This window comes from Macrotis lagotis, chromosome 2 (assembly GCF_037893015.1).
Source record: "Macrotis lagotis isolate mMagLag1 chromosome 2, bilby.v1.9.chrom.fasta, whole genome shotgun sequence".
Lineage (NCBI taxonomy): Eukaryota > Metazoa > Chordata > Mammalia > Peramelemorphia > Peramelidae > Macrotis > Macrotis lagotis.
In genome coordinates, this window is record NC_133659.1 from 247,207,791 (window position 1) to 247,222,989 (window position 15,199).

The 15,199-nt window shown below is 36.2% G+C and overlaps 1 protein-coding gene and 1 long non-coding RNA gene across 2 annotated transcripts; one reads left to right on the forward strand and one right to left on the reverse strand.

The window, feature by feature from the left end:
• The first annotated feature begins 925 nt into the window (after nt 1-925).
• Nucleotides 926-5,959, forward strand: LOC141514667 (uncharacterized). The gene is made up of 3 exons (XR_012476078.1): nt 926-1,934; nt 3,289-3,514; nt 4,392-5,959. It is a non-coding gene; the product is annotated as an uncharacterized LOC141514667 (long non-coding RNA).
• A 5,721-nt stretch (nt 5,960-11,680) lies between these two features.
• LOC141511556 (olfactory receptor 6C4-like) lies at nt 11,681-12,609 on the reverse strand. The gene is given in 2 exon segments (XM_074220694.1): nt 11,681-11,911; nt 11,914-12,609. Coding segments are annotated over 2 exon segments (927 nt in total).
• Nucleotides 12,610-15,199: the final 2,590 nt, after the last annotated feature.

The window sequence follows — 15,199 nt, forward strand, 5'->3', positions numbered from 1 at the left end:
GAAAATCAATTGCATTACATGGAAGGAAAGAATTCAAATTTATTTGAACATTTTCAAAGCTCCTACTTACAGTTGTATTACCCCTCAAACACTAGTGCAGGTTCTGAAAAATAACAATTGACTTCTTAGTTTAATTTGTAATTTATAAGGGATAGTTGACTTTTGAACTAAATAACACCCTGTTTTCTCTAATTTATATCTTCTGAATAGATGTTTTTTCAGTCCATCATCAGCTACATGTCTTTTAAGTAGAATAAGTAATTTTGGTGTCTCTCTCCAATGACAAATATTCTCCCTTTGGCCTTTTAGCTATCTTTCATTGTTACTCTTTTTGCCATTTAGCTATTACATGCATACCTGTTTAAATACCCCATCTGGTTTATGTCAAAGGAGACACACAGACCAGTAGAAACCAAGAGTTCATGAAAATGGAAGACAGATAAGTGATCACTATCGGGAATGACAATAGTCAATAATGTTAAAGACTGAGTTTAATGAGATACTGAAGTTATCACAGCAAAGTATAGTAAACGCAAGCTACTTACAAAATGAATTGCAGAAGACACATCTACTAAAATAATAATGAAATGGTACTCAGATGAAATGAAATCTCATTTTAAACCTGTAAATAACTGTTAGTCATGATTTAAATTGAATTCACTTCTTTTTACGTTAGCTTCTATCCTCTAGCTCTTGTGTTTAGTTTGAGGAATAAGGAAGTAAGGGGGAGATGCAGAACAGAGAAAAATGGAGAGACATGGGCATAAGAGGAATCTGAATTCAACTTCTAGAGACACAATGATTTTAATGTATGGGTTTTTCCCTAATATTTTTCTATGTATATATTTATATATAGGGATATGTTTATTTGGATAAAATGAGTGTAAATGAATCCTATAGGAGTACATTTAGACATGATCTGAGGCACTGAAAAACTAGATGTCTCACCCCAGTCCAAAAAGTTAGTTTAAGAGAGAGGTTTTAAACCTAGAATTTCATGACTCCAGACAAGTATTTTATCCATTTGCTATCCTCTCCATAGCTTCATATGATTTTATAATTATTTATAACTGTTATATTTGTATTGTATACTTTTCTTATAGATATGTTGAAATATTTATTTTATTCTGTCGTATGTTCATACGTATATAATACCACTATTCCAGTTTTACAGATAAAGAAATTATATAGGCAAATGTTGGTCCTAACTCTACTAACAAAAATATGACAAGAACATCAATAAAAGTCTATGATGCTTAATACTATATTATACCAATTGGACATGATTTCTTTGGTCAAAGACATTTTCTGATATTGATACAAAACTATATTGGCCTTTATCGAATAAATGTATCATTCAAGGGTGCAATGAACCAGCTCATGTGTGGCAATAAAATTGTATTGGTCAGGGCAAAAAGATTCTGAATACTTTTACTCAATTTGGAATGGTTCAGTTATGAATTGGAAGGAGTATAGTTCTAATTGTGGCTCTGCTGCTCGTTATTTGTCTGATCTTAGTCATGGGACTTATTTACTCTTAATCACGGCTTCCTCATATAGGATATTAATTTGGGAAGTGGGGAGGGTATTAGTCAATAACAGGGTCATGTTAATCCTCAGGGCAATATAGTGATACATCTGATTCATTTGGTTCCTTTACCTGCTTTAGAGCATTAGACAAACATTAGACAAAAAAGTCAAAAGTATTATTACAAATGCCCCAAGTCTCCAGTTAAGAAATTCCCTAACTTGAAGGAAAAAGTTTGAGTCTCTTCTTAATTTATGTTTTTATCTAGTTATCCCAATATCTTTTTGTGGTAGAGACAAAAAAGAAATGTTGGGGTAACAAAATAATATATATTTCTACGACCACAGGATAGCAAGTTGGAAAAAGAAGGTACCTTTTCTTGGAACTTTCCTCAGCCCTTGAATAGGTGGGTACAACTTAAGGCATTATCCCAAATCTATAAGGGAATGTCTGTAGAGCCATATCCCTCCTTGATAGTTTCCTTCTCTACAATAACTTAATTATACTCTTTTATTTTTATTGCCATTGGTCTTCCAGTTTTTTTTTTTAATGAGGTAGCTCTTGATGTCCTTACCACTCCTTACTTAGCATTACCCCAAACCCCAAATCTGTCTCTTTTTCTGAACTCAAACTCCTTTCATAATAGCTTTTTTTTTTAGTTTTTGCAAGGCAGTGGGGTTAAGTGGCTTGCCCGAGGCCACACGGCTACGTAATTATTAAGTGTCTGAGGCTGAATTTGAACTCAGTTACTCCTAACTCCAGGGCCAGTGCTCTATCTACTCTGCCAACTAACTGCCCCCCCCCAATAGCTTCATAATTACAGTCAGCCGGATGATACAATGAAATAAAATGGGAGACTTGGAGTCAGGAAAACATCACCAGCTATATGATGCAGGACAATTCAGTTACCCTCTCTCAGATTTAATTTCCTTATCTGCAAAATGAGGATTATATCAATTGTTGTTATTTTGAGGATCAAATGAGATAATAGATCTATAACACTTTGCAAATCTTAAAAACATCATATGTTGACTATTATCATTAAACTGCTATTAAGTTCTAAATTCTATGCTATAATCTCAAGACTTGGCCTCAAAAGCTAGTTAAATTCATTAATTAGTCATATACAAAGGCCATACGGAAGAGGCAAAGAATAAAGGGGGATAGTCAATCATTAAATGACAGATTTTTTCTCTTTAAGGGAAATTAAACACAAGATTACATATGTGGGTACCTTAATGATGAATTCCATATTTCCACTTCCTGAATATTTAAGAGCTTTCTTCTGCACAATCTGACCCTACACTTGAGAGTTTGCTATGTACCATAATTTACTTTTAAATAAATGACATTGGTATGGCATTAAAAGCCTTTGCAAACTGCTCCTGCCCTGTGATCTTGACCTCCCCTGAATTCTCAAAGCACTTAATTTATACACCATTTATTAATTGTTCATATACTAACTTGTAATGATTTTATAGTACCTTCAATAAATACAATATTGATTAAGCAACAACTGTATATAAAGTCCTATGCTAAGCATAAAGGACAATGCAAAATTCAATAAGACAGTTCTTCTCATAGATATTAGTTAACCAGTCAATAAGGTTTGGAGGGAAAGTATGATGAAAACGGAGTCAAGTGAGATAAGGGTTTAAATCACATTTTCCCCTCCTAAGTAAAAGTGGTCATCCCCTCTTCAGAGCACGCCTGGAGCTGGCACCTTCTGGTGACATACTTTTGCTTCTCTTTGCTTTTAGGTCCCTTGATAAATGATACGCACAAAGAAAGGCTTCTGGTTATCCTCATGAACTTCCTTACCTCCTCTATCATAGAAGAGAGTCACCTGCAATAAAGACATTTGTCCAGTGAATAAGTTCCCCACTCAAAAGATTTTGAAAAGAATATTTTTTTTCTATCTCTTTTCCCAACATAAGAGTAGGCTTGGGGCTAGAGCAGTTCTTTGCTGGATGTCCCATGATAAGAGTGAGTGCCTTTCCTGCCATCTATGGGGTGATTAATATATGATAGTAAAAACGTATCTTTATCTAGGTGAACCAAAAATGGAGCTTGAGGCCTTGATTGCCTCTTACGCCTTGCATTTCTTTCCCTGATTCCACATAGCTAAAAAGGAAATCCTGAGATGTCCATTCCCAACCATAGAAACTAACAGATTATTCAAGCGCTAGTGTCATTGGGAAGTCTGGGAGTGGACTGTCAATGAAAGTACCCATTATTGTTATTGCATCACCTCTTAGAAAAGAAACTAACCATGGGCATTAAGATGAGTTTATGGCATTGCCCTGACTTAACAAAAGATATGGACCTTAAGGAATGTGCTAAACAAGTGGAGAGATGATTTGAGAGTGAAATGGTTATTTCAAAGTCTAACCGCGTACTTCATGCTTTGATGTTATAAGAACTAAACTCCCAATAGATTTAAACAGAAATGATGAGTTATTAGTTCATATATTTAAGCGTTTGATAATACAATTTAATAAACCATTTGTGTTTTAAGTATTATTTTGGTAGAATAAATAAAATAGCTATGTTTATATTATGTTATATCTACTTTGTAAATGAAGTAGCTTTTTGAAGAGGCCGGATAACTCCCTTTTGGGAAGAAGCTAAATGTAAGAAATACCTAAACTGACATCAGGGAAGGAACACAAAAAGTCAGACACATCAAAAAATACCAAACTGGGGCCATTTATAAATTCTCATCTGAGGGTTAAGGATGCCCTTAGTCACAGTAAGCAGGCAGAGACCTGAAGAATCCTCCTGGACCTCCCCATTTGGCCATGTGGCTCAGCGAAATGAACTGGATCAATAGGAATTTCATTCATTTTCTTCTTTTTCTCAGGAGAATATCAGTCACAAGCATGAGAGAGTTCAGGAAAATGGGCCGATGGAATTATCAGTGAACATATAAAGAGGATAGGACCTGAGACTCTAGTCCGGATAATCTAATGCTGATGTCTTTGGACTTGAACTTAATGTAAACAACAATGATCCCTAAAAAATCATTTGTGAGCCTGATCCACCACTGCACTCTCTCGATTCCCAAGCTGTGTAGCAGGCATTATGCCCATGAGATACTGGAGAAAGAAAAAGAAAGAAAAGGAGGGGAAGGGAAGAAAGAGAGAGAAAAAATAAATAAGGAGTTTGGTCCATCTCTCTTTTTAATTTTTTCTTTTTTGCAAGGCAATGGGGTTAAAGTGACTTGCTCAAGATCACAAAGCTAGGTAATTATTAAGTGTCTGCGGCAGGATTTGAACTCAGGTCCTCCTGACTCCAGGGTTGGTGCTCTATCCATTGTGCCACTTAGTTGCCCCCCCTCTTTATTTTTTAGAAATAACTTCCTTATAGAACTGAATTGGTCTATGTTGTACAAGGGGGATTATGTTTATGAGATATTAAAGGAAGAAAAGAAAAGAAAAGAAGGAAGCAAAAGAGGAAGGGAAGGGGAAAAAAGAGAAAGAAAAAAAAGAAATAAAGAGTTTGATCCCTTTCTCTTTTTAGACATTACTTCCCCATAGGACTGAAATTGGTCTATGTTTGTCCAGAGTCAGACCTCCCTTAGTGGGAAAGGATATCCCTGCTCTTCGATGATCTTTGGAAGAAGCCAGGTGGCACAATGGGTAGAGCACCGGCCTTGGGTCAGGAGGACAGGAGCTCAAATCCAGACTCAGACATTTGACTCTTTCTAGATGTGTGACCTCATGTCCAGGGTCATCTCCAGTCATCCTGATTCATATCTCACCACTGGACCCAGAAGACTCCAGAGGAGAAAGTGAGGTTGATGACTTTGCATAGCACTCCTCCCCCTCTTAAATCCAATTCATGTGCTTGTCATGACATCATCTCCCTGATGTCACGGTCTTATTCAAGAATGAAAGACAAGGGGCAGCTAGGTGGCTCAGTGGATAAAGCACGGGCCCTGGAGTCAGGAGTACCTGGGTTCAAATCCAGTCTCAGACACTTAATAATTACTTAGCCATGTGGCCTTGGGCAAGCCACTTAACCCCATGTGCCTTGTAAAAACCTAAAAAAAATGAAAGACAAACATCATCATGATCTGTGGATCTCAGTCTTGAATTGTATGTAAAATAGAATGAGGAATTCATGATTGGTATGAGAATCAATTGAGATAGTGTGAATATATATTATGTGAGATCAAGTATGAGTCAGCAATCATTATTATTACTCATTCTGTAGTAATTATTAAATATTTCATTTGATCACAGTTAATCGCATAGACATATATAATACTCTATAGTTTTTTCAAGTTGCATCTAGGTAACTTAGTGGATAGGTTGCTGAGCCCAGGTAGTTGTTATTCAATAATTTTCAGGCATGTCCAAGTCCTCGTGATCCCTTTTGAGGTCCTCCTGGCGTCGCTTCAGCAATCTTGACCCCATAGGACTTCCAGACTCCCTGCAGCTCCGCGGAAAAAAATGGAGCTACCGCTTTGGCCGCCACGGGGGTCCGGCCACGAGTCCCCCACCCCGCCACCGAGTCCCTCCCGTGCCCACAACCCACCAGGACCCCCAGAAGGGGGACTTTATGGTATCCCTTCCAACGCGGCTCCTCCAGAGACTAGGTCCGAAATCTCTCCTCCAGAAACGAAGTCCTGGAGTCAGGAGTGCCTGAGTTTAAATCTGTCTTCAGATACTTAATAATTGCCAAGCTGTGTAGCCTTGGGCAAGCCGCTTAACCCCATTGCCTTGCAAAAACTTAAACACGATAGATGGAGGGAAAGCTGTGGATTTAGAATATGGAACGCAGTGACTGACGATCAGGAAGAAGGCTTTTTCAACTCAACAGAAGGCTGAGGTGCTCAAAGAATGAGAAACCTGAAAAGGTACAAAGATCTATATCACGAAGCTCAATCAGAGAATTTCATCTATGATCCTCAAGTAACAGGGTAACACTAGAGTTTATTGCCTAGGACGCAAGGGGTGACTTGTTCAGATGTTCCAAATAAGATTTGAGTTAAGAGACTTCCGAGGCAAGGAGCCTAATCACAAGGCTATTAATATTGTCCAGTTAAACTCATGGCTTTCAACAGGTAGTGGCAGTTGGGGAGGCAAGAAGAGATATGCCGAAACAAATTGTAAAGGGCGAAGTGAAGATACTTGACAAGTGACTATATAAATAGGTAAAGTATCATTGAGGAATTCAAGAAAACATTGACAAAGGATGGTGGTACCTTCCTATCGTAAAGGTAAAGGAAGGAATGGATTTGGGTACACAGGTAAAGAGATCTATTTGCAACATACGGAATGTGACATTACTCATTCACAAATTGCCTCCCTTTCTTTAAGAAAATCAGTCAGGATTTTGAGCATGTGGGCAATACAGTAACAGCATACACCGATGCTCAAGGTCAAAATGCAAGTTGACTAGATGGTAATAGAAATTCATTTTGGAACCCTGAGTTTACCTTAGGTAAATCTAAAGGAGATGCTCCCCAGAAAGACAAATAGAGGAACTATCACCCCTACGTTTTCCTCACTGAATTCAACTTCCTATGTTACGTTATCATGAGTAAGGGAAAATACTGACTTTTGAGAGTTTCTGCAGCATCCAGTCCTCAGTAAAGTAAGAGTTGAATAAACCATGGCAATTGTAACTAAAAGCTTCTATGGGTGGGCGAATTTAAACTGACAATAAACCTAGCACTGAGCCTAATCCTGACACTATACCTAAAACTAAACCAAAACCACATCCTAACTCTAACCCTAACCCTAAATCTGACTCTAAAAATAACCCAAACCTGATACTAACCCTAACCCTTACCTTAAACCTAACCCTAAAACTAACCCTAACAATAAATCAAGCCACACCCCAACCCCAAACATAAATAAACACTAACCAAAAACCTAACCCTAATAGCAACCCTACGCTTAAGCCCAAATCAAACCCTAACCCAAACCCTAACCCTTTCCCTATCCCTAACCCTAACCCTAACCCTCACTCTAACCCTAACCCTAAGCCAAACCTTAAACCTAAACCTCATCCTAGCCCTATCCTTAAATCTAAGCCCAACCCTAACCCTAACTAACTGACACTGAACAGGGAATTTCTAATTCTGGCATCAAAGTTGAGATAACAAGAGTGAATAGAGTATACAGCAACAAGCACCTGTGGTATAGTATACTCTACCTGTGATAGAGTATAAAAGTGGTGAAAGTCCAGAATGGCAATAGGATTCTTTTTACAAATTATCTACAGCTCTGTGTTCTGTAATAGATTATTATGTCTTCGGGATCTACTAGATCTACAAAGAAAACAAGAGAGATGCAGACTAAGTAAGGGGTGAGAACCCCAAACCTAACCCAAACCGTAACCATAACCCTAAGCCTAACTCTAACCCTAACCCTAAGCAGTCCAAAGAGCTAGCCCTGACATTCAAACAGACAAGAATCCTAACCCTAACCCTGGGCCTAACCCTAACCCAAACCCTAATGTTATCTAGAATACCTAAGGCTCCATAAATCCTATATCCGGTGCAATCTCTAAAGTGTAAGAAAGCCAAAGGAGAAATATTTTATATGTGTGGATATTCCTGGTGTTATCTGGGTATGAAGTTCTATTTGTTTTCTTCTTGTCTCAAACTGCAACCAAAATCACTGAAAACAATTTTTTTCGGGGGCATATGTCTGATTTCAAGGAGAATCAACTCCATGAAGTCAAGGGTCGGACTTCAGTACGTTGACAAGAATGGCGTTTGAATGATAAACTGACTAAGCTGGTGGCTATGGGAATAGACAGCAAGTGCTTAATGTAGGAGACTGGATAAAGGTAGAATAAGCAAAACGGAGCAAGAGAAAAGAATTCAAAATGAATAATTTGGTAATTACCACTTAATAACTACACTGCGATGCCTTAGGCAAGGCACTTAACCATCCTGTCTTATAAAAAAAAGTCAAAAAATTATACTGGTAAATTAGTCTTAAGGGATCTTAATTATGGTTAGTAGGTTCAATATCTCTTCTCATTTTTTTATGCTTTTTTGAAATTCAGTCTTACTAAAACATGGAGCTACTATGATGCTAATCCTAAGCACAGAGTGTAGGAAATGGAGTCTGCAATTGCAGAATATTTTCATATTCTTGGAAAGAGACAAAAAATGGAATCAACCAAAAGGAAATCAATCATTTGAAAAAATTCCAAAGCACAATGGGAATATTAAATAATAAATATTTCTCACCTTATTTTTCTTCTGCAAGCCCCTTCCCCCAAATATAACAAATTTTCTTAAAGGAAGTTAATAAAGGAGCTTTCTTATCTTTTCATTGGATCCTAGTGAGAATCTGAATACAGTTATCCATAGAGTTAAACTTAAGTGATTTAATTCCAAGATGAAGTTAAAAATAGCAGCATTTCATTCAGTACTTTTTCATGCAGTGCCTAGATTGTAAACATGAAGACGAATGTAACCAGAGTTAATTACAAGGACTTGAGAAGTGAAACATGGAAACAAAAGGGACATATGCCAGATATAGACCTGGATCTACTATGCTAGGAATTCTCATGGAGTGTAACATAGTTGAGCTATGCTTAGCCGAAAACATGCACCATATGCTGAAACTTGATTCAGTTGAACAAAATTCATTCATTCCACCAAATATTCACTGAGTGAGGATAAAAAAAAATTAAAGTGGTCCCTCAGGGCTTTTAGAGTTGAATTGTAGAGATATGTCATGCTCACTTTATCTATATCTTAAATGGAATTCAAATCCCCATCAGTGTGGACACTATTTGCTAATACAAATCACGACCCATCCCCATCCTTCCATAAATGATAAAACCAACGTGCTACCATAGCTTTCATCTGAGCTGACTTTCTGTTGTTTTCTATATTGGCTGTGTGGCTATTCCCCTTCCACTCATACACATCCTTGAAGGCATCTGTCATGTCATTTCCTTGGTACCAATAATCCCTGCTTACATGCTATAGTCTTCTTACATCAATCAACTGATCCACAAGCATGTATGAGTCTTTAACAAGTGTCAGACACTGTGCTAAGCACTTAGAATAAAAAGAAAAAAAACTATAAGATTTTTCTCTATCTCATAGGAGTTTACTTTTTACTTGTACAAAAATATTTATAGCAGCCCTGTTTGTGCTGGCAAAGAATTGGAAATCAATAAATATCCTTCAATTTTAGCAAGCTGTTGTATATGTATGTCATGGAATACTATTGTTTTATTAGAAACCAGGAGGGATGGGATTTCAGGGAAGCCTGGAGGGATTTGCATGAACTGATGCTGAATGAGATGAGCAGAACCAGAAAAACACTGTACACTCTAACAGCACCATGGGAATGATGATCAACCTTGAAGGACTTGCTCATTCCATCAGTGCAACAATTGGGAGCAATTTTGGGCTGTCTGCAAAGGAGAGTGCTATCTGTATCCAGTTAAGGAGCTGTGGAGTTTGAACAAAGTTCAAGGACTATTCCCTTTAATTTAGAAAAAAACAGATATCTTATTTCTGATCTTGTTACCTCTGAGAATTCTTGTCTCTTCTCTAAGGATATGATTTCTCTCTCATCACACCCAATTTGGATCAAGGTACAACATGGAAACAAAGTAAAGACCGATAAATTGCTTTCCATGGGGGTAGGTGGGGGGGAGGGAAGTAAGATTGGGGGGAAAATTATAAAACTCAAATAATATCTTTAATAAAAATTAATTTTAAAAAAGGAGTACCCTCATCTAAAATTACTGGGACCATTCGACCTATACCCTTACTCACCTCTTGCTAAAATTTTTTTAACAGATTCCACTCTCTCCCCCTCTTACCTCTCATCCCATTAAAAAGAAATACAAAGTTCTTGTTACATAGTATCAAGCAAAACAGTTTCCTTTAAAATACAATATAGCAAAACAGTTTCTTTTAAAATACAATATAGCCCTTTCTGTATTCTAAATTATTTCTCTATAATGGATAGTCTATTTCAAAATCCTCTTGGAACCATGGATTTTTTAATTGATTGTGGTTCTTTCAATTTTTATAGTATGTTTTATATCTTATTCATTTTTAGATATAAAAATGCTATCTGGGTTCTTCCTTTCTCACTCTTCACAAGTTTATAAAAGCCCTCATAATCGATCACTTATATTAGTATTATAGCATAATAATTTTTCTATTCTGCTAATTTTACTTTGCATCAATTCTTATGTCTTTTAATTTCATTTGGAAATAATTTCCTTACTTTTTTTAGAGAAAAATAGTAATTCTACTAGTCATTTGTCAAAATTTATTCAGTTGTTCCTCAGTTGTTGAACTTTGTAGATTCTAGCTTTTTGTCACTACAAAAGGAACTGCTACATAAATATTTTACATGCATGGGAACCTCTCTTTTCATAATTTTTAGGTATAACAATGAAAATCTTCAGCATATTTCTCAGATATAGAATGACTCCATATAATATCAACATTTCTTCTAGAAATTTAGAGAAGAGGAGAGAGATGAAAAGAATTGGCAAATATAGAAAAGGAATTTTATTTAATAGAATAAACTTGAATAGAGAATATTTGGAGGAAGATGGGGAAGAAGCCAATTGAGTATGAATACCACTGAACTGAAAGAATCAGAAAAAAGTGAAAAGTAGGAAAAAAAGCACTGAAATCATAAATTCTCAGAACTGGAAGGCAAGTAAGGAACTAACAAATCTAATCTCTACTTTAAGCAAAATTCTTTCCATAACATCCCTGAAATATCAGTTAGATGTTTCATCCTGAGTTATCCTATTGTAGTTTTGGACATACTTCATTCTTTGGATGTTCTATTATTGAACTAAAATCTGTTTCTGTCTTGGTCCTAGCTGATCATACTGTTGGTCCTACATTTTCTGTAGTTAAGCAGAATAAGACTAATGTCTCTTCAACATGAATATTTTTCATATATTGGAAGGTTTTTTTCACTGTCTTCTTTTTTGTTGGTTATACTTCCTTAATCATTTTAAGATATTTTTCATTCCAAACTTCTAGACCCTTCTTCTTACTGCTTTCTCTCCTCTGGCTACCATATAGATTACCCATTGATACCCCTTTAAGGAGTCTAAGGCATTGCCGATCATTTAATATTAAATATACACTCTTACTCTATTTTTCAATGCAGGCTTGGATTCATCTTATCAATGACCTATAAACTTTTGGATCAAATCTCTGAAGGCTTGTATTACTTGCTTGTTTCTCAGGGTGTAAATGAAGGGATTCATTAGAGGGCTTATTGAAGTACTGAGCACAGCCACTCCTTTGTTGAAGGAAATATCCTTTGCTGAAGGTTTGATGTACATGAAGATGCAGCTTCCATAAGAGAGGGAGATGACAATCATGTGGGAAGAACAGGTAGAAAAGGCTTTTTTTTCCTTTGTTGAGTAGAAGGAATTCTGAGAATTGTTCTGATGATATTTATAAAAGAGAGCATCACAAACACCAGAGTTATTATAAGTGTTAGTACTGCCAACATAGAGTCAACCAGCTCTATAAGTCTTGTGTCTGAGCAGGAGAGCTTAATAAGGGGAGCTGTATCACAGAAATAATGGTTTATGACATTGTTTGAACAAAAGTCTTGGTGCTTTGCCATGATAATTCCTATTAGAGAAATGAAGAATCCAGCCAACCAAGAGCAGAAGATAAGCAAGACACAGACAGTACTGCTCATGATGGTTGTGTAATATAGGGGCTTGCAGATGGCAATGTAGTGATCATAGGACATGGCTGCCAGAAGGTAAAACTCAGTGGCTCCAAGAAATATAGCAAAAAAGTACTGAGTGAAGCAACCAATAAAACTGATGGTTTTCTTCCCTGTTGAGATACTGTGCAAGAGTCTGGGGGTAAAAACAGATGTAAAAAGAATTTCTAAGATGGAGAAATTCCAAAGGAAGAAATACATGGGGGTCTGGAGGTGGGCATCCAGCAAGGTGAGAGTGATGATGGTCAAGTTGCCAATGATGCTGAACATATAAGTGAGAAAGAGAAAGAGGAAAAGCATAATCTGGTATTCAGGAGCATCTGTGAGACCCAGTCGGATGAAGTCAGTCAATGTACTGAGGTTTTTCATTGTGAATTTGACTGGATCTAAAATTGAAAAGAAAAGAAATCAGGGGTGAGAATGGGAGAGGTAAGATTTTCATAATTGTTCTTTCTAAATATTATAATCTTGTTGACTTCTCAGAAGTTCTATTTCCTTCAGGTCCTATTTAGGAAAACTGGTTCTGAAAGGTAAGGTATCCTTACCTCAGAAGGTAAGAATATATTATTACATCAATATATGACAAATTTCCAGCCATTTTCTAGTTGTCTAAGAAACCTGTCCATTCTATTCATTTTCTCTTCTCCTCTTCTTTTTAGTTCTCCCTTTATGATCGTGAACTTTATTTTTCTGGCAGTCATTTTTTTCTTAACTTCTCCCTCTCCATCCCTGCTTAATTTTTTGTTGTTTTTGAGAAAGATGTATTTCTATATCAGATTCTTACATCTATGTATGTATATCTAAGCACCCTTTATCAATTGTGGATGAGTGAGGTCAATCCAGTGCCCTGTCCTTTACTCATTCCTCCAAGTTTGCACTCCAATAATGAGAAATAGCAAATCTCACAGGCTTATTCCTCTTTTCAAGGATATTGTTTCTGCCTTTCCCCTCATAACTCTCTCAGAATAGAACTGGTGTCCCATGTCCTCTGTTTCTTATTTCCTATGTTCACAATCTTTTGAAGACATCTTCTGAAAGAACACTCACTTTATGAGAATGTTATCACTATGTTATCATATAACTCTTTCCAATTGTCCAAATACATTTACTTTTCAAGGTTTTCTTACTTTCCTTTTGGGCTTAATATTACCTCTTCAATTCAGATCTTTGTCAGATCTATTTGAAAGTCCTCAGTTCCTTCAAAGTCTAATTTTTCACTTATTGAGAAAAATAAAAACAAAGCAAAAATCCAACAACAGCCCTAATTTGCTGCTTTAAGTTATATTTGTTTGTAACCCTGTATATTTTGCTTTTTGCAGAAGAATATTCCGAAGTGTCCTCTCAATTTTATAATTATTAATTATAGGCTTATTTTTTCTTTTAATTCTTGATAATGGTTTCTTGCTTCCTTTATATGCTGATTTCTGGATGCTTTTTAGTATCTTTCCTTTGGCATGGAACCTCTGGATTTTTCTATTGCATTTTTGGACTTCTTATGGATAAGTTTATTTCAGGAGATGATTGATGAATTCTTTCTGTCTTTATTTTAACTCCTTTCCCCTCCCCCAAAAAAGTCCTGATAAATTTATATTATGATTTTTAAAAAAATATTGTGTCTAGAATTCATTTCTTATTTGAATCATGGTTTTCAGGATGTCTAGTGATTTTAAAATTATCTCCTATTCGTCTATTTCCTAGGTCAGTGTTTTTTGAGATTTTATATTTTGCCTCTTCTAAATTTTTAATATTTTGACTCTATTCTAAAATTTCTGGCTTTTTTTGGAATAATTTATTCCTTTTTTGTTTCTTCAAATTTCCTTGCAATTCAATTCTTTGGGTAAAATTTATCATTTCTCATCTAGAATAATTATTATCTTCATATAATTCTTTTTTCCAAAGCTTAATCTTTTTCAAAACCATTTTTTAACTAAAAATTTTGAGAGCTTTTCTTTCTTTTTAAATATCTGCTTCAATTATTCTAATCCTTTTGAAAAATCTATTTTCTTTTGAGACTCTCCTTTCACTGTAATGGAAATAGTGCTGTAAGAATTTTTTTGTTTTCTTGTTTTTTTCCCCCCAAGACAATGGGGTTAACTGACTTGTTTAAGATCATACATCTTAATAAGTCTCAAGTTCTTGAAACTGGATTTGAACTCTGGCCCTCCTGACTCCAGGGTACATCCACCTAAATGCCCCATTGCAAGAATTTTGGATAGCAGTTTATACATTTTAAAATTTATTCATCATTTAATTTGATTTTATTCCCTGGGACTTTGTGACATGAAAAGATTCTATCCCCTGCTATGTGCTTGGGTGGAACTGTTGTATCTACTTGGGCAGGGCATTTAGGGTGCCCTAGATTTCCTGAGCAGGCTTTTCCCTCTTGGATTAGACTCTGCTATATCTTGAAGTTCAAAGTGCTGAAAGTTCAGGGTCTCTCAGTCCAGAGGCACCTAGGAGCTCTAGATCTGGGCTGTCTTTGTCTAAGAGGTATGGCCCAATGCAAGTCATTATGCTGTGACTTTCTAATTGGAGTAATTAAGAAGAATCCTCTGTTTTTGTTGTCTGAAACATACAAACAAACCTTTTAGGTCATAAGTTTCCTTGACCATTTCTAGTTGAACTGGGAAGACTTGGCATGGGGTTTGCCAGAAGGATCCTCTCCTGTTGTTTTCTGGACTTCTTGTTAACCTCTTGAGCAATTTGGGAAGGAAGAGGTCATGTTTCCCCCTTGTTTTCTCATAATTATTTAATCTAAAGTAAATTTCAGGGTTTTACTGCTCTAGGTAAGTTCCTTCTCACTCAGGCAGCTATTTTGGTCTGTTATAAATGGCTTGAGAAAACTTAGTCCAGAGTGATTAAAATGGTTTTTATTAATATATCTTAATAAAATGGCACACCTCTCTCATGGTGGGCTAGAGGGGTGGGGAAATCCCAAAATACAAGCTCTTTTATGCAG